Source organism: Lycorma delicatula, chromosome 6 (assembly GCF_047948215.1).
Source record: "Lycorma delicatula isolate Av1 chromosome 6, ASM4794821v1, whole genome shotgun sequence".
In the NCBI taxonomy this organism is placed as follows: domain Eukaryota; kingdom Metazoa; phylum Arthropoda; class Insecta; order Hemiptera; family Fulgoridae; genus Lycorma; species Lycorma delicatula.
The window spans coordinates 27,920,541-27,941,280 of record NC_134460.1 but is presented as its reverse complement, the minus strand read 5'-3'; the positions used below and the strand labels follow the sequence as shown (position 1 = coordinate 27,941,280).

Sequence of the window (20,740 nt, the reverse complement as noted above, 5' to 3'; positions counted from 1 at the left end):
ATACATTTTCATACATTGAGAATGTGATATTTTTACTTTAAAAAAGCTTACTACATTTCATTTATCAATGAATTAATAAATGCTATTAAAAAATTAAAAAACACCAGCTGTTCAAATTCTTTGTAATGTTTGATGCTTATTATCTTAATTACTAACTGGTACATCCTGAATTTTTATATCAGTATTATCCAGAGGCAGATTCAAGACTTTCATGAGGAGTTGTGATGCCTTTTGCATGCTCACCCAGCCTTGTCCCGGCTCTATTTTGTAAATCCTAAAGTATCTTTAATGTTTTTCAAGCTCATTCAAATTAATTTTTTTTACCATCCTTAGTGACAATGGATTCACTAAAGATGATCACAAAAATTATTGCAACCATTTTGACATGAATTTATAAAATGTAATATTTTACTATCAGTATTATTATTTCTAATGTGTACATTGCAATCTGTTCAACTAGGGAACAGATTTTTGGCTCAATGAGATAAGGATGATGTGTATTTTTTAAAACGAAGTGTAGTCTTGTATAGACTCAGGCCAGTCATTCGATGTGTGGTTAATTGAACCAACCACCAAAGTATACCTCTATCCACAATCAAATGTTTAAATCCATATAAAAAATGAAAGATTAAATTAATTTGCTCTAGTTTTTCATTAAAAATTAATAATTTTCACCCCTAATCATTGTATTTTTTTTTTTACCCCAAAAAAAATTGTATTTCTGTTTGTAACAACACTAGTTATTTTACTTCTGTATTCTTGTTTACTATTACTTTAATAGTTCTTATTTTTTTCAGCTTTTATGCGATTTTAATGTAAAAATTAAAACCTCTTTTAAAATTGGTTGGTTTTCTGCAATTTTTTAAACTGTAAATGTACACTGATGCAACAAGTTAACCTTATACATAAATATTTTTCTTATTGTATGTGCTTCCATAATATTTAATTTGGTATTTATGTAGTAGGCAATTTACTGCTGCAGTAAGTTAGTTCTTAGTGATGCCATTGAAACACTATATTGAAATAATAAAATTATAAGTATAATCTAACCAACTTAACCTACGCTCGCTTCCCTTGATTAGTGAGTGTAGGTTAAGTTTGGTTAGATTACATTTGTAATTTTATTTATTTATTTTATTTCAATGTAATGTTTCAGTGGTGCCAACGAAGAACTAACTAACTGCAGTGGTAGATCACCTACTTAATACTTAATTTACCTCATTAATACTTTTAATTTACCTCATTTCATTTCACTCAAGTTTGTTTTTTGATGAAATAATAAATAACGATAAAAAAATAAAGTTCAGAACAAACTCTATTTTCTCAGTAATGAAAATTTCTTTAATGTATTTCTAAACTTATTAAAAAGTTTAAAAATAAATTTTGAATGATATTATCATAATATTAAATTCATTAACAACATACTATAGCTTGGAGATTGTTGAATCCATGAATCAGAATTATATTCTTTGCTTGTATGATGAATTTGCTGTTCTATACTAGATGGAACCGATTGATGAATATGTTGATGTTTGGCTGGAGAAGTGAACACATGCAATGAACTATCTGCATTTATCTTACTTGGCATCATATTTTCTGGAATTTCTTGATTTATTCTCTCTGCTGGAATTATAGTTGTCACTAAAAATAAATTAATTAACAATATAATTAGAATATTTAATAGATCAGTTGTAATAATTTATTTTTCAAATACACAAATAATTAAAACACTAGTGGCTCAATGATGAATAGCTTCAAAAGTCATACCTTTTCATTTCTAATACGTTTCCGATCTGTACTGCTATTTTGCTGATTTTGTTAATGGTTCTGTATAAAAAGTTGTATCCTTCTTTTCTGAGTTTTTAGATAGTGTTTTCAGTGTGGTTGCTAATATAAATTTTATAAATTTGTTGTTTTCATTTGTCTTGGTCGTTTTTTATTTTTAAATAGTTGAAGGACCATGTCAGTTGGTGTTCTGTTGCATCCATTTTGACTTCAACCTGAATGACCCATATTTTACTGCATATTGTTCATCCTGGTAGTCTCTTTGAAAGAATGAAATTTGTGTAGTCTATGTAACATGGTTCTCTGACAAATAAGCTAATATTATTTCACACAAGATCTGCACGACCATATATGTGAACTCAAGACTTTACTACCTAGATTTTACAGCTCAGAATTTACTGTAAAAAAAATTATAACATACAGTATGGTATGTGTAAAGTATGATGATAAGAAAGTAGCATAAATAAAAAATTAATGACACTTGTCAGATTACTGTTTAATGCTTTAAGTAGGTAATAATTATTGTGTTACATTAATACTTAAAGTAAATGTTAAGGGTCATTTTTGCCAGTAAGCAGTATCAGCTAGCATCAAGGATGTTCATTAAGCTTTACTGCTCATTAAAACTGAGGTTTATTGTTTTCACTAGCTGCTAGACAAAAAGATGCAGACAAGGAGAAGTTTTAATTTAGTATCAACAATGTGTTTACAAACAATCCTACACCTGTTTTGAAGTTTGTAAGATACTGTCAGATTTTGATTTATAATAAATGTATACACAATCCATGATTGAAAAATGTAGGCTTTTAGAATTTTATATCTATTTAGAGTAAAATATAACTCAAAATATTGACTTGAATGAACTTTACCACATTACCTAAGTCGAAGAAGAGAAACAAAAGTGTAATCTTAGCCCTTCTTGTATAGTACTACCTGTTAATTGCCATGCATTATATTGCATTTTTAATACTCATAACTATTTTACAACCTTTTTTTCTTTATTTATCTTATAATTACAAGCTGATACCAATTACAACAGACTGTACTAATGTATAAATTTTATTTCTTTTACAACTTGAAAACAAAAGTTATGCATTTCTATTTATTTTTTTTAATGACAAAATCTTTATTGTTGAAATCAGGAGATTAAAAAGTGTTCAGTCCTCTCAAATTAATAATCAACATTTTTAATTATTATGAGTAAGTTTAATTTAAAAAATTTGCCATAATTTTTATACACTGTTTAAGAAGGTTTGACAGCAAACCAAATATATATAAATCACCAGACATAATTCAAATCATATATACTTTTAATGTCAAAAGAAATATCCTAAATTTATGAATCATTTTATTTTTTTACAGCAATAACTTCAGCTAAACCACAACACATACCATTATGTGATTAAATCACTAACATTGCTAGCTGAAAACATTGTGATGTAAATTAAAAGGACATGCATTCGTCATTGTAATTTAAATCCAATTTATCATTAAAAAGAAAAAATCATTTTGTATGCAAAACATGTATAAGAGGATAATAAATTTAATAATATAAAACAGTATGTACATATGGGAAGGCAGAAGAGGCATATCAAGAGGCAGTCGAAGTGTTGGCGGGAATATTACCTGTCAATCTGGAGATCACCTGCCGTAAGAAGATTAAAGAGCAACGGACATCAACACCTGCGAAAAAAAGGAGAGTGGCTAGTTCCATTATGGAAGAAATGAGGAGAGAATGGCAGATGCGGTGGGACACTAGTGATAGAAGCCGATGGACACGCCGCATAATTAGGGACCTGAGAAGTTGGTGCGAGAGAGCCCATGGCTCACTGGATTACTGTCTCACACAGTTTCTAGCTGGCCATGGGGGGTTCAGAAAATACCTTTTTAGGTTTGAGCTAGATTATTCTGCTGGTTGTCCAGTGTGTGTAAACGAGGAAGAGACAGCATATCATGTCTTCTTTCGCTGCCCCTGATTTGAAGATGTGAGGAGGGAAATATTGGACACCATAGATAAAAAGAAAATGTTCCTCCCAGAGGAACTGCAGCAGATCATGTTGGAAAGTGTGGAAAACTGGATGGGTGTAGCAAGGTTTGCAAGGAAGATCATGGAGGAGCTGTACATCCGGGAGGAGCCTCGCAGAGGCAGAAGAAGGGTGCAGTGGCAGACAGGCACATGGCTGAGCCTAGGGGGTTCCCCATATGTGTGGGAATAGCCTGGGTGTGATGAGGTTATGTGCACTCTGCCCCTGCATCTGATGGTGACCTATGAAGTAAGTATACTACAGTGTTCAATTATCTGTGAGGTGTTTGTTTACGTGATTGGATGTGACTGTCTTTGATGTGATGTGTGGAGTGTATTGTGTGAGGTATGTTTTCTGAGTGATGATTGGATGTCATGGAGCGTGTGGTGAGATTTAAGTCTGATGTTTGGTATCTTGTGGGTGTGAGGCCCGTGTCTGTTGAGTATGGTGTCTGAATATGTGTGAGAGTGTATTCCCCCCTTCCAGAAGTAATACACACCAGCTGTACCAGGAAGGGTGGGTAGCCAAGGTTGGAGGTTTAGTCAGTAGCGTGCAGGAACACATACCCATTTAATAACATCTTGCGGAACCTGTTAGCGAGCCCAACACTGTCCAGGCTCACGTAAATGGGGTTCCTCCAACTCTTTAAAAAAGAAACTGAAGTCAAAATAATATAAATAAATAATTACAAAATGTTTCCATATAATTTGGTCCAAAAAAATTAAATCTATAATAAAGAGCTTATTGTTGGGCAGAAATCCAGTTTATATTCTTACTCAAAGGAAGATGGTAACTGTATTTTCTTATAATCTGATGATTCTACAATACCTGGAGTATTTCAGCAGGTAAATCCAGTTAATTGAAGGATATTATGTAAAATCATACTTGGTTCCATAGATCACCAAAGTTAAACAATGATGCAAGCAGTTTTACTTCATTCTGTTTGTATTTATTAATAATGATGATTACAATAATAGGTAATATCATTTAAAATAATAAATAAAAGAAGGTTGATATTAAGATGAATAATGAAACAATGAATAGTGATGACAATGAAAAGAAAACACAAATAGTGAATGATGTAGTTAGAGGCAAAAATAATAAATATTACATAGTTGTTTGAATGAAAATTCAAATTGTTACCATTATTCATCAAAATCTTCATTTATAATAATCAACTGAACATGAAATTTGTATTTAACTTACATAATGCAGGACAACCAAGCTCTGGAGCTTCATCACTTCCATCTGAACATTGAGGAATTCCATCACATGCATTATAAATTGCAATACATTCTTCTGAGCTTCGACATTCAAATTGATACCTGCTGCAATGACGATCTGAAAATCATTTAGAAAAGCAATCCTACTATTTTTACTGGAAAAAAGCAGACGATATCATGCTGTATTACAGTGATTAATTCATTTTGTGATACATAATAACATTAATGTAAAGTAATTTGATTATATTACTATAGTAGGTACAATATTTATTTGATGTATCCATGGAAAGTACTTTAATAACTCCTGTCATTTATCATGCCTAGGATTTGATATAACAGAAAAAAGAAGATTTTTGTCCCATATGTTGGTATATGTTATATTCTTAAATTAAAAAACAGCTTTATTTCTGATAATTGCCGATGTTTTGCATTTAAAAATTTGTCCATGTAGAAATATTTCTGTAAGGGATATACAATATATACCTCAAAATGTATTTGTATTTAAAAGAAGTAAATGTACAACAAAGCAAAGAAATATAGGTATATATATGTTAGGTATATTATATATATATATTAGGTAGTATTGACCAATACTACTTATAAAAATTATAACCTGAAAAAACAGAATTTTTGTTTTTAAGTAAGTCATATATTGGTTTTATTTGAAAATTTTTAATTTTTTGTAAATTTGATAAATTGATAATCTTATATTACAATTTAGACATTTGTAACATAAATTGAGTTATATAAAATTGAAAAAAATCCGTCATTGATTTGTGATTAGTTTGACTCCAATGCTTTTGCATTGGAGTCAATTTTTTACAAATCAAACAAACGAAAATAATGCCCTTTGGACAGTCTAATAGACAGATATTAAATATCTCTATAGATATTTAATATCTGTCTATTAGACAATATATAGATATAATTAGAGACAATCATAGGGTTGTCTCTAATTATAAAAGATTAAATGGTATAAATAATATTGTATACAATGGATGTAAATTGGTACAAATAATATTCAATAAATATAAAATTATTTATTATTGTTAAGTAAAAAAAATTAAAAGAATTTTTTTAAATAATACGCCTAGTTGAAGCTTTCAATATCAGAACTAAAAAATGATTTAGATTTGTCTACTTGAATAATTTACCTTGCCTAGGTATTATAAAAGCTGACAACAAAGTTGTTACAGAAAAATAATGATACATGAAAAAAGTTTTAAAAATGAAGAAAAATCAATATTTTTTTACTTTTTTCTACTCCCCATCCTCAAAAGCACCTCCCAAGAATTTTTTTTAATGTATATTAAATGGGGAAGAAACTAAAAAAAAATCTACATAAAATGTATAACCAATAAAAAGTTACATAAGATTTCATTTTTGAGCGTGGGGATGGGGGTGAATTATGATGAAAGTTTTTGTAATATTTATTAAAAGTTTAAATAAACAAAAAAGTTTTAAAAAATTCCAAAAATTGATATTTTTAAACTTTGATTGGTTGGCTTCCTTACACCAATATTGTCCCCAAGTATTTGTTGGGTCATTTATACTACAACTTTGAGTAGGAAGAGATAAAAAGGCAATTTGGTTAAAAAAACATACGCAATAAATTAATTATAAAGTTTTTCAATTTTGGAGAAGGGAGAGAATTTTAGTGATAATTTTTTTTTATAAATAGTTAGATAAGCATGTATGCATTTATGCTGAATATAAAGTGAGGTTATATCTGCAAAAGTTTGAGAAAATTGACCCCAAAAAAACTATCTATCATACCACTTGAAGATACTGACCCCATACTTTTAACAACAAATTACCCCACATACACGAGACTGTGTACCAAATTTAACCAAAATTGGTTCATCCAGTCAAAAGATATTAATCTTCAAACTACCCAGCACAAAATCTATACCCTATCTTTTGATTGATTACCAAATTTTCCTTCTTGCTGCATAACTCTAGAGCTATGATGCCTGAAAAGTAAAAAAGTTTGAAAAACACTACATTGAAAAAAAAAATGTCTAACCGCTTACAATCAAATAAAAAATAATAATGAAGGTGAACTGCTCAACAAAATTTTCTGAAATTTTTTACATGAATTTTGTATGCAGACTATAATATATACCACTTGTTATATGAAAATTTGTAATTTTCTGTTCATTTGATTGGAAGTTGCAGTAGTGTAGAAACATGTAGAGAAATATTGCGATAAGTAAGTTAAAAAGTAAAATGTGATTAAAGTGAATTAGAATTAAAAGAAATAAATTTAAAACTTCAAGAAATTAATATATTTGTTATAATTAAATGAATTAGAAAATAATATATAATTATGGTTCACATACATTATGGTTTTATAAATATTTGTTATGCTCCAATTACTTACTATTATTCACAGAATTGTTGTTTGGTGAAGAAGGAATTAGTTGTTCAGTTTCTTTATTTTCAGGAAGTAATGTTGATTCTGTAATGGATACAGGAATAATTGCAGTAGGAGATGAGTCTGACTGCCTAAAATTATAGAAATAATAATTCAATCTTCAATTAGTATCCTAAACATAATTTATCTTAATATTGTCATCTACTAAAAAAAGTTTTCTGTTTATTTATTTAATTATTTGTTTTTATGAATGAAACTAAAGCTTATCTACAGAATAATATAAAAAATAATTTTTTTCATATCGACTAAATGTATATAATTGTTTATAAAAATTTGTCTAATATATATATATATAAAATCATCCACACTTACCGTAAGTTTGATAGCTCATGTTCATGTTTAGTTAACTTTATTTGACTTTCTAACTCTGTCATATGCCTGTTTATGGCAAGAACTGCACTTGTGTAGTTTTTATGCTTCGTAAATTTACATTTAAATTCTTCCGGCGTTCCACACTGGAAGAGATAACAACTGCCTGGACTCTGAAATTTAAATTTTTTTGAAAATGAAATTCTGTCAAATATTTGAATACTTATTGTTTGAATTTATATAAGTATAAAATTTAACTAGAAATCACAAACACACAGTGAAATAAATAAAGTAATGTTATTACAATAAATGTTAAATGTTTCATGCAGTTTTTTAGATTTCAATGTACTTTTAAGTACAGTGTGTCTGTAAAATAATTTTGGGGTTTTAAATGGTTATAACATTGGAACAAAGCATTGTAGAGAGATTAACTAGACATTAAGTGAAAGAAAAATACTCCAAGTTTCTTACCTATTCAGGTAAATTTTGATGTGTGCTCACTTAGTTCTCTGCAGATGTCAAGACCATTCAGTCTCTAGCTATACATGGCAGAAAACTTCCAGCATGATAGAAGTAACAAGTTCAGTGATCCTTTCCTTAAAATGGTCCAGATTTTGAACTTGAATGGAATATATTTTGTTTTTACATAACACTAAAGATAAACATCAATAGGGGTAAGGCTGGATGGGGTAAGACTGTGAAGTCCGGGCAATCCACCCTTCTTGTCCAAGCCATCACCAAGGAAATGTTCATTAGAAAATCCTGCAAAATTGCAGCAAAATGTGGAGGAGCTCCATCTAACTGGAAAATGGAATCTCTAGTATTTGGGGCACTGCATACCCTTCTAACATATCCAGGAAGATGTTCCCTTTTTTTCAGCAAAAAAGAAGGGGCCAAAAGTTCTGTCTTGTCCAATAGCACATTACACATTCACTTTTCACTGTCACGCTGATGTTCAGTAACAGCATGGGTAAGTCCAGTACCTCATATATGAACATTATGCCAATGTGCTCATCCTAAAACATGAAACATTCCTTAATCACTGAACATGAACTTGTTTAAAAAATCATCATTGTGCTCTAATCTATCCAGAATGTCTACAAGAAAGGTCCTCTGGATAAAGCTGTTGTAACACCTGAATTTTGTGCATAGTAAAACTGTATTTTTAAAGTATTCTAAACAGTTGCTTAAGGAATGCCCAACTGTTTTGAACACTTCCACATAGATTTCTTCTGGCTATGCAAAAAACTTGTTCACACTGCTTCAATTGATTCATCAGACTCTGATGGCCACCCTAGATGTGTTTTCTTCAGTAGGCTACCTGTTTCTTTGAGTTTTTTGTTCCATCTCTGAATGTTATTTTCATGAGGGGGTCTTCATTGTACACAAGACAGTATTCACACATGTGTAAGTCACTCTAACGTAGCAAGCCACAACATACACCAAACCTTTCTCTGCATTGCAAACATGATGACTAATGTGCACATGCTGCTTGCATGTAGTGGAAAAATAACGTGCACACGATAGCTTTCACACACATAAATTTGGAGTGTTTCTTTTCATTTAACCTGCAGTTCATCTCTCTACAGTGCTTTGTTTCGAACCTATAACCACTATTATTTTATGAGCACACAATCTGTACATGTGTTTTAATGCTAACTGCAAGATTTTATGTATTATTATTACTATTATCTTAATATAATGGCAGTTATATATAAGAAAATAAATAACTATGACTAACTAGGAAACACTTGCATCACTGAATTAGTTAATACTATTGTTTGTTACTCCTGCCTTCATTTGAAACCAATATCACATAGGAAGTAGCGCCAGTAAAATAATGTTGCAGAGTAAATTATTATTATTATAATAATAAGGGATTATTGCATCTCAGTCTACATGAGTCTTAATTTTAGATTGGGATGTATTTCTCTTAGTTCAAAGTCCATGAATTATGCTTGTCTATCATCCTTCAATTAAAAAAAATCAACTTTATAAAATTTAAACCATTATTTTTTCAAAAATGCTTCTGCTAGTAAAAATTGAATATTGAGAACATTTTTGGCCGTAAACCATCAAAATATTCTTAACTGACAAAAATTGAAATATTCTAACCATTATTTTTCAATAAACATTTGACTTTTATGGCAAAAGAAAAGTACTCATTAGCGTTGAACAGTGCAAGTATTCTTTCACTTCCTTCAGAAATGAAATTTGAAGGGCTTTTTAAGTAACAAAATTTAATACAAAAAAAATTTTATTTCTCAACATTGATATTTACAAAAATAAGTTGTGATTGAAAACTGAATTTTTATTTTGATTAAAATAGTCTTTTTATCTTTTACTGCGTCTAATAAAATAAAGCAAGCAAATTTATTATCTTGCAATCTGAAACAAATTTGTAGAAATTTTTTTTTAATAATTTGATCAAAGATTACCACCAAGGTAAATTTCAGTTATATTTCTATAACACATTTTATATATATAAATATTTTTTTTAGAAAATCAACCTCAACGGCTTCAGTTAATGAAAAAAATTAGTTTAAAACACCATTAGAAATTTATTTTCTACTTTACTTCCTTGAAATCGTCAAAAAAACATGTAAAAATGCACTTTCTTCCACATTAGAATCATTTGTTATTCCTGTTTTTTCTTTATTTTTTTAAACGACAAAATTTGTTTGAAAGATTTCATTATTGGTATAATGTACTATAGCTAATATACTCTGAAAAGATGAAATAAAAAATTGAAAATCTACATCCGGAGTTTGCTGAAGAAATTTTATTAATCCGTAGGAAGTAAACAACGGTAACTTAATTGTATCAAAATATCTAAGTCTACAGCTAATAATATTAAAATAGTACTAATCGTATAATTTTTAATTAAAAATTTAAAGGTATATAAAATAAAAAAGAATAAGTCTTAATATACCTAAATATTCAAAAATTTCATGAGTATGAAGTTTATTTTATCATATAACTGTCATCTAAATAATTACGATTGTTCTGATAGTTACGTCTGATTGATATCGAACATTCATTTTTTATCGCGATAAATATTCAGTAAACGGAAAGTTACCTGAAGCTTGTGAAAATTGATTCTGGTTTAATTATGTTAAAAAATAAAACAGTATATTTACTTAATTTATTAAATACTACTTACGCGTTCTTCAAAAACAAATACATCGCAATCCGGCGTTTCACAGCAAAGTCGAAGACAATCTTCTCTAGAAGCAACATCTCTTTCATTAATGTACCTTGCTCCCATAGCCCGAGAATCTTGTGTCCTAATAATTTTGTCCTGATAAATTTCAAAATTATCAAGGCATGTTTGAAAATCAGGTTCATTGTGTCTTTTTGAAATTTTCCTTTCATCGAAGGAACGATGGACGGGATTTAATTTCCCACTGGAAGGAGCATTTAATATTTTTGAATTACTGGCACTAATAACAATAATAATACTTAAATGCAAAATTATAATACAAAACACTTGATTCTTGAACAACATTGTCTAAATATTTAAACTTATCATGAATAATTATATTTTTCTCTAGCCTATCTTTTTCTCGGTTAACATCGCTTTAGCTAAAGATGGTCGCTGCTCGTTCCTATCCGATGTATGTACGACTGCCCAAAAGAAAGGGAAAATCAATAATGTTGTAGTCAGGTGTACGCTACGAGTTGATACTGTGCACAATTAAATTGATAAAACAACAACCCTTTAAACAAAACTTAAATTAGATTACTTTACAACTTACTGTTAGATCTTTTTTTTTGAAAAATTAAATAATCTTAAACTTCACTGAACCAACCCTAAATCATTTGAGTTAAACGATGTTTTTAAGGATATAAATCATACCAAATTAAAGTAGATTATACAAAAAATGTTTTCATAGTAAACAAATTTAACGATTATCATTTATCGCCTAACGATAAATAATTGATGTTTTCTTACAGATGCTAAAATTAATCAAGAATTAAAGAAAACGTGTGAGAAGTTAAGGTTACTTTCAGATTGTTAGGAAAATTTAAACGTTACATTTTTCACTTATATCTTTTCTTTAATTAAATTTAATGCTTACTGTTAAATGCGCTGTACCCAGAAAACACTGTTATTATTGATTACCTATTGATACGAGTCGAACCATTTATTTAAAATACAAACACTTAACAACGATTTCGCGTATAGTATTAATGACCAATTTTGATAAGAACAGATTATTGTTAAAAGGCAAGCTGAAAATTGAAATAAAAACTGTATTTTATATTTTAAAAATACTTAATCTATATTATACAATTCAATACTTAATAAAACATGAAAAAAAAATTATATTATAAAAACCTTCATTCTAAATTAGATAAATTAATCGGTAGTAGTAGTAATTATTGTTAAGTTAAAAATAAAATAGGAAATTACCTGATAAATTATTATTAGATCAATTTTTAAAATCTACTCTTGTAAAAATCATTAGATCAGCTTGTAAAATCTGCATTAATAAATGTCAAAATTAAGTTCATTTTTTAATTATTATTATTAATAAAAAAGCTGCACTAGAATTTTATTTATAAATTGCACTTGCAAAATTGATTATTTCTGTATTATTCTACTGTTATATAAACAAAACGTTTCATCAATATTAAATATAACTATAAAATTTTAAACCTTTTGTAATGATTACCAAACCTAATTGTTTAATAAAATGTTTTTTTTTTAGCTTACTTGAAAATGTTTTTAGTTGTCTTTGTTATCATGGCTATGTTTATTGCAATTGTTTTTACATTAGCTGAGCTGATGTTACTACTGTAAGTTTTGTTTTAGAATCAAGAAGACACATATTAAGAATGCAATCTAAAAGAAAACATGATTTGAGTTTCTAAAACAAAACTGTATTTATATTTATATTGGTTAATAAGTTTCTCTTATCTTGGTTGGACGTAAATGTTATTTGTTTATTACTTTAGTGTCAATTTAACAAAAAGGTTAAGCAAAACAAAAATGACAACCAAGAATTTTAGATTTTTATTAAGTAAAATCTGTATGAATGAAAATTTATACCTTTTAAATATTTCAAAATCATTTTTAACCACTTTTTAAGAAAATATATTGTGTGTGCGTGTGTGTATGTGTGTGTATATATAAACACAAAGGATATATAAAATGTATCCTTGTAGTTTGAGAAACAACAGATTAAATTGAATTAAAAATGAAATAAATTTTTTTAATTAATGTTTTGTTCAGATCAGCACATAATAAAATATTCAATATTTTAAATGTTGTCATCTACGAGTATACTATTCGATAGATAAAGAAAGGAATCGCCCAGATATTTTCCTAGAAAGATCAAGGAAAACCAAGATGGAAGCAAACTCACAAAATTAAGAAATAAAAAATAGAAATCAAATTACAAATGCAAATACAAAACTAAAAAATATGTGAAATAACTAAAGTCAAGAAACAAGAAGATAAAATCAATGTAAAATAAAAATTTGGAAGACAATTATTTTAAACAAAAAAATTACTTTAAGGCAATTTTTTAAAATGAATAAAACCAAATTTCCAAATTTAAAAAATAACTTAAATAATTTCAATAATTATGTCTAATAAGGACATAAAAATTAAGAATTTTTAAAATGAGTTTATTTAAAAACTCATTAGTAGAGTAATATTGATTCTTTAAATAAAGACTTTTACATTAATTTAAATTTGTGGAAAGATCTTTTAGTCATTAATTTATTTAAAATGGCAACAAAAGAATAATAAGGCCCTATTTTGCAGGCTAAAGTTTAATAATACTATAGTTCTAGATAATGTTATGTAGTGTTCCGTTTTCTGATTTGATAGAGGTGGAAATCATTAATTTTTAGGAATAAATAGTTTTTTAACCATTAACTTTTATGCAAAAGTAAATAACATTTATTTATTTATATAAGTGGAAAAATTAGAATTTAAAATTTTAATTTACTAAATATCAGTCAACAATATTTCTACTATTGAAATTCAGAGAGATTTTGATCAAAATTCTTCAGATAGTACTATCCCTATTATAAAACTAAGATTTCTACTTAATACTTATAAACAATGGTTTTATATATTTTTAAATGAAGATTAAATTATTTTGTTGAAGAGCATGATGAAACATGCTATTCAACACACTTTAAAATTGTTAAAAAATAAAAAATAACTCACTTTCAAAATTACTTGTAAATTATTCTTCTAAGGATATTTTGATGGTAATCACATAGCTTCTTCTTTAAATTAATTGACTTTTAATTACACATATTTTTAAAAAGATTACAAAATTTCTTATTGTATGGTTGATTAATGTTTCTGATCAATGCCATATTTATTTAATTTTTTCAAATTGGTACATTTGTAAATTTTATACAGTTCGTGTCAAAAACTTACATATTTTGTTGAATGACTTCATGTATATGTAAGTGAATGTCATTGACTTTTATTTAGCATTAAGTGGCATTAATGCAGTTTATCATATGTAATCTTGGAATATTGTGCAAGTAATGTGTTGTTTTTGATTTGTGTATTTTGTTTGTTAATTTTAAACCAAAAAAACCTTCTTTTCTAAAAGTAGGGAATTTCATATGACCTGGGTTGTATCTATTACTATTTCTATCTTCTCACTAGTGTTTTATTATTATTATTTTCTTTGTCAGTAGATCAATAATTATTAATCTTAACCAGAAGTTTCTTAACAAGTAAGAATTTGTCACTGAAAACAATAAGCTAAGTTGTTAAACAGAAACACTCAGTAATATAGGGAAAAGATGTAAAACAAAAAAAATCTGATCTGGATACCACATGACTTCCTTGTACACCTATTAAATTACACATACACATTTTTATTAAAATGAAAAGTACATAAAATTTTATTTCACTAATAACTTCTGATTTTTTCTTTTTTTTTATTGTTTTTTTTTTTTTACAATCAGAGGTTAATAATTTTTAATAAATCGATATAATTAAATTTAAAAAAAGTTGAAAGAAAAAGGAATTGAAGTCGGATTGAAACTGATGTGCCTTCCCTTGTAAGATCCAAATATTTCAAAAAATATAATATAACGTTGAAAATCCCTCAACGAGAGCTTAATACTGCACTTATGAAAAAATCAAAAATCCGAATTTTTGGACCAACAATGAGATAATATTATTGCATATGATAACTACAGATTTTAATTTATAAACATTAATCTACTTATAAAATTTGAACATTTCCTTTTTAAATCTATCTGCCAAAAACAAAAAATGAGATTCAAAAATTAATAAAACGGATTGTTAGAAAATCTTTGATATTGTTTATTTTTCGCGCTATACATATAAAATTATCGACTTTCTTAGAAGTATCGATAATGACAGTTTAATCGATTAGCTAAGTTATGCACTCGTTGCTACTTAGTATCATGCTATCCACCACTTCTTCAGTCTTTCAAAATAACCTGTAATATTGTTGGAGGTGCGTAGTTTATTAAATTATTATTATTAAGTTCTGATACTCTTGTATTTTTAATTGGTTAGATTAAGTAACTGTAGAATTATTTGCTTTTTTACAAACATTTCTTCTGTTTAAAATAATTCACTCAACCAGGACTAATTAATTTTTGTCACCTTCTTTTTATTAAATCTTTTTGTTCATTTCATGAGTCATTATTTATATTTATATGTGATCAACTGTACAAATTTGTTGTCATTAAGCAGTGTAACTTGCTGAGTGGTCGTATGTTATAAATTTTATCACACGTGTATATATATCGGCCCGAAAAGTAAATCATAGCGGTACACAATACGTGTTTTGTTTTTTCTTCGATTATTAAATAAATATGCCAAGTTGTATACGATGGCAGTTATATTTTATTCACCTCTTTTGCAGAAATTTATGGTGCGTGTGAATAATAAGTAATTTGATATCGAAGTAGTTATTCAGTTAAAGTTTCGTAAATATACGTTCAGTGACATTTATGTGAGTTTTTAATAACTAACAATTATTTCACAGCCGTCGTTTAAGACAGAAATTTAAACAAAATATTATAAATTGCCCTTAATTTGTTTAAGATTGTATTAAGGTAACAATAATCTTCCAATAAGAAATTCTATATCTATTTTGTAGATTGTACAGCCTTTTGAGCTATTTTTGTAGTCTTCATTGTAGAGTATAATAATATAATATTATTTATTAAAATAATATAATTTATTTTTTTTTATATTTAGAGATTTAATTGGAAGTTTGAATTTTTATACCTATGAAATTTTAAACATTATCATTCTCTTTTTGATAAGCCTCTTCAGGGTCTGTAGCTATGATGCTATTGGATGTGACACTGGTATTTCAAAATATTTTATTGTTGATATGTTCAAAAACAAATAATTTAAATTACGTTTGTTCATTTAGAATGATTTATTTTAATTATTATTTTTTTTGTTTACCTAAATTTTTCAAATTGATTCATATTGTTTATTTAAAGTTTTCATGTAGTTATTGAAGTTTGAATATGTGTGACTTTCTCAGTGATGCAGTTTGAAAAAATAGATTCAGTTGTAGACTAAATTACTCTAATGTTTTATATCTTCTTTGTATCGTTGTGAAAAAACTACATCCTCTTTAACCTGTGTAGAACTTATTACAGTCTAAGCAGACGAGTTTATAATTTATAAACTAGGAAATCTAGTTTAGCAAAGATGCTGCATTTCATAACAATACAAAGAGCCCATATTATAGCACCAAATTCATCTATTAAATGCACTTGATCAAAACTCCTAATTGAAACTAGTCCATTTATGTAAAAACATGAAATTCGTAAAAAATAAATATTTTTACAGCAAATAAGAAGTCATTTACTTTATAATGTTTCTACATTTGGAATGTTAAAATTGGATGTTTGACTTTTGATATTAATAATATAATTTAAAAACTGAAAGTAATTTTAGTTATAAAGTAATTAAAAATGTTTAAAGCTTTTGTATTATTAAAATGTTTATTGTTTCATGAACAATAAAGAACACAGTTTTCAAACCTTTTGTTTTTACATACTGTTCATATGAATTACAGATCAATAGGGAATGTGATAAAAAATGGAATTAAAAATAATGCTTTTCTGAACAGCAATGGATATTGATTTTTAACCTTCTGCCAGAATTCTTATAACTCTTAATTTATTAAATTCCATTTTCAAACCTCCATCACAAGATAATTCTATCAAAGATTCTGTTTTGTTGTTGGGTTCCAGGAATAATATCCAGTATGAAAGGGTTTCGTATCCATAGGAATTTAGAATAGTCTTTAAAATAATCTTCAAAAGTTTCAGCAAGCAGTAGACAATGATATTTTATATTATTGATGAGATTATCTTTCATTTCAATTTTCTGTACTGTCACAAAATTTTTCAATTCAGAAAATGACTGCAGGTTTTCATTTAAAATCTACTATTCATCATTTGTCATTTTTTAATAAATGCCTTTATTTTTTTGGCTACTTAAAATCGATTTGTTGCTTCACTTTGCAAACATAAATTTAAGTCATTGAGGCAATTAAAGACATTTGATAAGTTGGCCAGTGTTGTGATTCACAGTTTGTCAATCACATAGTTCAAAATCCGTACCTACTAGGAACACCTACAACTCAGAATGTCACTCAAATAACATGCTTAGCCTTTTTTTTAAAGCCCATCTCACCTCTATGTGCAACAGAAACTGAATATGGTCACTGCCCATTTAAGAATACAGTTTCAAAAATAAATTAGACTTAAATGCCCAAGATTTATTCAAATTGACAACCTTGATGGCCTGAAGAAAATATTTAAATTGTTTAGGCTTCTATTTTACTGCTGAAGCTTCTTTATGGATTCTGTAATGATAGTTGATACAATTTTCTCTAACAGATTTTACTTTGGTGGCAACACCTCCATATATTTTTTATTATAGCTCAAGCACCATTAGAACAGAAGCCAGCACTGCTTCCAGTTAACTCTAGTTTCTGCAAAGAAGTCATCCAACTTTTTGAAAATTTCTTCTGTGATAGCAGTGATAGCCAACTTTTAGCTGCACATATGTGGAGATGCTTGAACATATCAAAATCAGAACACAAATTCTTAATAAAAAATATGAGTTCACTTCATGCATTATATTCTCTATGAGACAAGATTTATAATACTTCTTAAATGTATACCAGATTTAAACATCAAAAGATAGAAAAGGGTGTCTGTGTGAAAAAAAGTGAAATTATTAACTGAATAAAACCTTCACATAAAACGTTTTTTTGGCTCTCTTCATATATTCTATGAGGAAAATAGATGAACATAAATGTTTAACCACCTTATCATATGTTTGGAGTTTAGACTGCTGAGTATATTCAGTATATAGTTGTAGTATGTATATTCAGTTGTAATCGATAGATACAATATATAAATACAAGATAAATGTAATAGCTACCCTCTCTTTTCCTTCCTGATCTTCACAAGATTAATAGAGATGCCTCCCAACAAAGAACAATTCCACAGTCTGGCCACCTTGTTTGAAATATGGTAATAAGAGATATGATTGTAAAATGGTGAATGCTAATGCTGAACGCTATCCAACAATAAGGCTAGGTTCAATATGGGAAGCAACACATCAATCTGTAGTAAGAGTACGTAACGGGTTTTAACTTGTTCAGTTCAGGCTGCTGGTTATCAGCTACAGCTACAGAAGGTGTGTTTAAATCAAGGATCCCCAACGCATTATGAAATTCTGTTTTAACTGTAAAAAAATTAATGAAGCGTATACACTTTTAAAATTAATTGATGATAATATAGCTGTAACCATGAAGATGGTTTACACGTGGTTTGAGTTATATCATAATGGCTGTAAATTAGTTGAAAATGAGAAGTGATCAGAACCCAAGAGAATGTTGAAAGAGCAAGCAAAGTAATTTAATCAAACAGGCAGTTGATTATTAGGGAAATTTTTGATCATCTGAATATATGCTTTTTGTTGGCTATTTTCTGCTTTGTTAGAAAGAGAGTTTGTGATTAAGCTTCTTTTTAAAGATGGTGACAAGGCTCCTACTGTGAGTTTGTTGTGACTTCGGCTTGTGTCCGGATTGTAGGGTCGATGATACTATGGGCCATGCCCTGTATGTCTGTCCTCGGTATGAAGTTGAACGTACCAGAGTTGTTAGGAACTTGAGAGAGTGGATTCCTTCTTTGGCCTGCGAGTCAGCTGAAAGACTCGCAGAGACTGGACAGTTGTGGCTGGCTTCCTTGGCCTGCCCAGTATGGCCGAGGGGATTTAGTAGAATAGCACCCCGGGCGACTAGGGACCACCTGGGCAGTTGATTGGCTGAAGGTAGGCGCACTGGCACCAAGCCACAGTTAGTTAGAATTGTGGTAATTATCTAATTGTAGCTGTCAGCGGAACGGCAACTGCACTGTCATGGCTGCATGGTAATCCATGCAGCCATGTAACAGTGTTTTGACGATGGTTGAAAGCAAGTAAATGTCACGCGGGACTCTGCGATGGAGCTGAATGGGAGTAGGAGGTCTGTCCACCTCACCCTGGTAGGCCAGACCGGAGTCCATAATTAACCTAAGTCTGGGGTATGAACTGAAGTTGAGTTTTTAAGGGAATTAGGACTAAATTTTGTTGTTGCGAACAACACTTTTTGGTGGTATGTTGTAGTTAAATTGCCTCAAATTCGAGACATTTACTAGAAATTGGCTCAATAAAAGTAGAACTAGGCATGGGGTTAATGCTTCTGCAGACTGGGTTAGCTAGTTCAGAGGGAAATGATGTAGGACATTCAAAATGTCTAGACAAGGCCTACAGCAAAGGCAAAAGCTGAGTTCAAAAATCACCGATGCAAATGTCTACCAAGGCATTTACATCAGTGGCAATCCCAACGAAGCGTGGCTTATTACTGTGAGATGTAAAAAGTTAGAGTGCGAAAGATGACTCCCATTAAAGCTCATCAGGGCTATGAATGAATGGCATCACAAGGCAGGTGCCTTCCCCTACGGGGTTGTGATGTGAGTTCGTCATGTAGGCCTGTGATACTTCTACTAGGGCTTGTGAAGGTACTGTATTTGCAGATTAATGGAAGTTTGGCTCCACAAACTCTTGTGATGGAGGATGAGTATGGTTTTTGACCAGGGAAAGGTACAGAGGATGCAATTTTAAAAGCAATTTGTATCATTACTAACTCTGATTCTGTGTATGTCCTGGGTATATTTTGTGGATATATCCGGGGCATTTAACAACTTGTGATGGCTTGTGCCTTGTATCAATTACAACAGTGGGTATGTACATGTGAAGAGCTCGGGGTGCTACAAAGTTACTTTTGTAACTGATATGTAGTGCTTCATGATGGTGGCACTGAGTTGAGTAAATGCTATCTCCAAGGCAGTGTCCCCAAGACAATGTGCTGGGCCCTCTTCTTTGTGTCGTGGAGTTTGACTCGTGCGGTTGAGGTTGCCCAGCGGATATCATGTCATTGCTTTTGCCAGTGATGGGCTTCTGGTCATAGGAGACTCTTGGAATGAAGTCAAATTCCAGGCAACTCATCATTGTAGAGTACTAGAGGTGTGTGGAGCAATCAACACAAAATTATATTTAGCCCTGAGAAGATCACCATGATGCTGCTGAAGGACTATTTGGCTACTAATTGGTGAGCCCATATTTCAGTGACCAGCCATCCTCATCAATATGTCTCATTGCAATGGTGTTTGGGTATACTCCTTGATGAGAATTTCAGATTCAAGCAGCACTTTCAGAGTGTCGCTAAGAAGGCATGTTAATGCCTTCTTTGGCATTGATAGGGTGGTCCATCCTTATCGGGGGTCTAAATTTTAAAACAATGAAATTGTGTTTGCAAGGTGATTATGCTTTATTCAGCACTTGTTTATGCAAACAGAATGAGGTATAAAAACTATCGCGATATTCTATTGATGGCTTAGTTACATTATGCTGTGAAGAAGTC

The 20,740-nt window shown here is 29.4% G+C and overlaps 2 protein-coding genes across 3 annotated transcripts in view; one reads left to right on the top strand and one right to left on the bottom strand.

Moving 5' to 3' along the window:
* The window catches only part of LOC142326790 (uncharacterized), a 50,262-nt gene extending 38,730 nt beyond the window's left edge, over positions 1-11,532 (bottom strand). Inside the window, exons 1-5 of one of the 2 annotated variants that reach the window (XM_075369504.1) lie at positions 10,942-11,532; positions 7,782-7,951; positions 7,416-7,540; positions 5,016-5,150; positions 1,426-1,641 (exon numbers count right to left, since the gene is read on the bottom strand). In XM_075369504.1, the coding sequence (XP_075225619.1) occupies positions 1,426-1,641; positions 5,016-5,150; positions 7,416-7,540; positions 7,782-7,951; positions 10,942-11,286 (991 nt within the window). In that variant the 5' untranslated portion in view covers positions 11,287-11,532. The remainder of the gene's footprint in view (positions 1-1,425; positions 1,642-5,015; positions 5,151-7,415; positions 7,541-7,781; positions 7,952-10,941) is intronic. The other variant, XM_075369503.1, reaches the window with a different exon arrangement.
* A 3,649-nt stretch (positions 11,533-15,181) lies between these two features.
* LOC142326789 (uncharacterized) overlaps positions 15,182-20,740 on the top strand; it is a 39,122-nt gene continuing 33,563 nt past the window's right edge. Inside the window, exon 1 of the mRNA XM_075369502.1 lies at positions 15,182-15,247. The gene's annotated coding sequence lies outside the window, so the exon portion shown is untranslated. The remainder of the gene's footprint in view (positions 15,248-20,740) is intronic.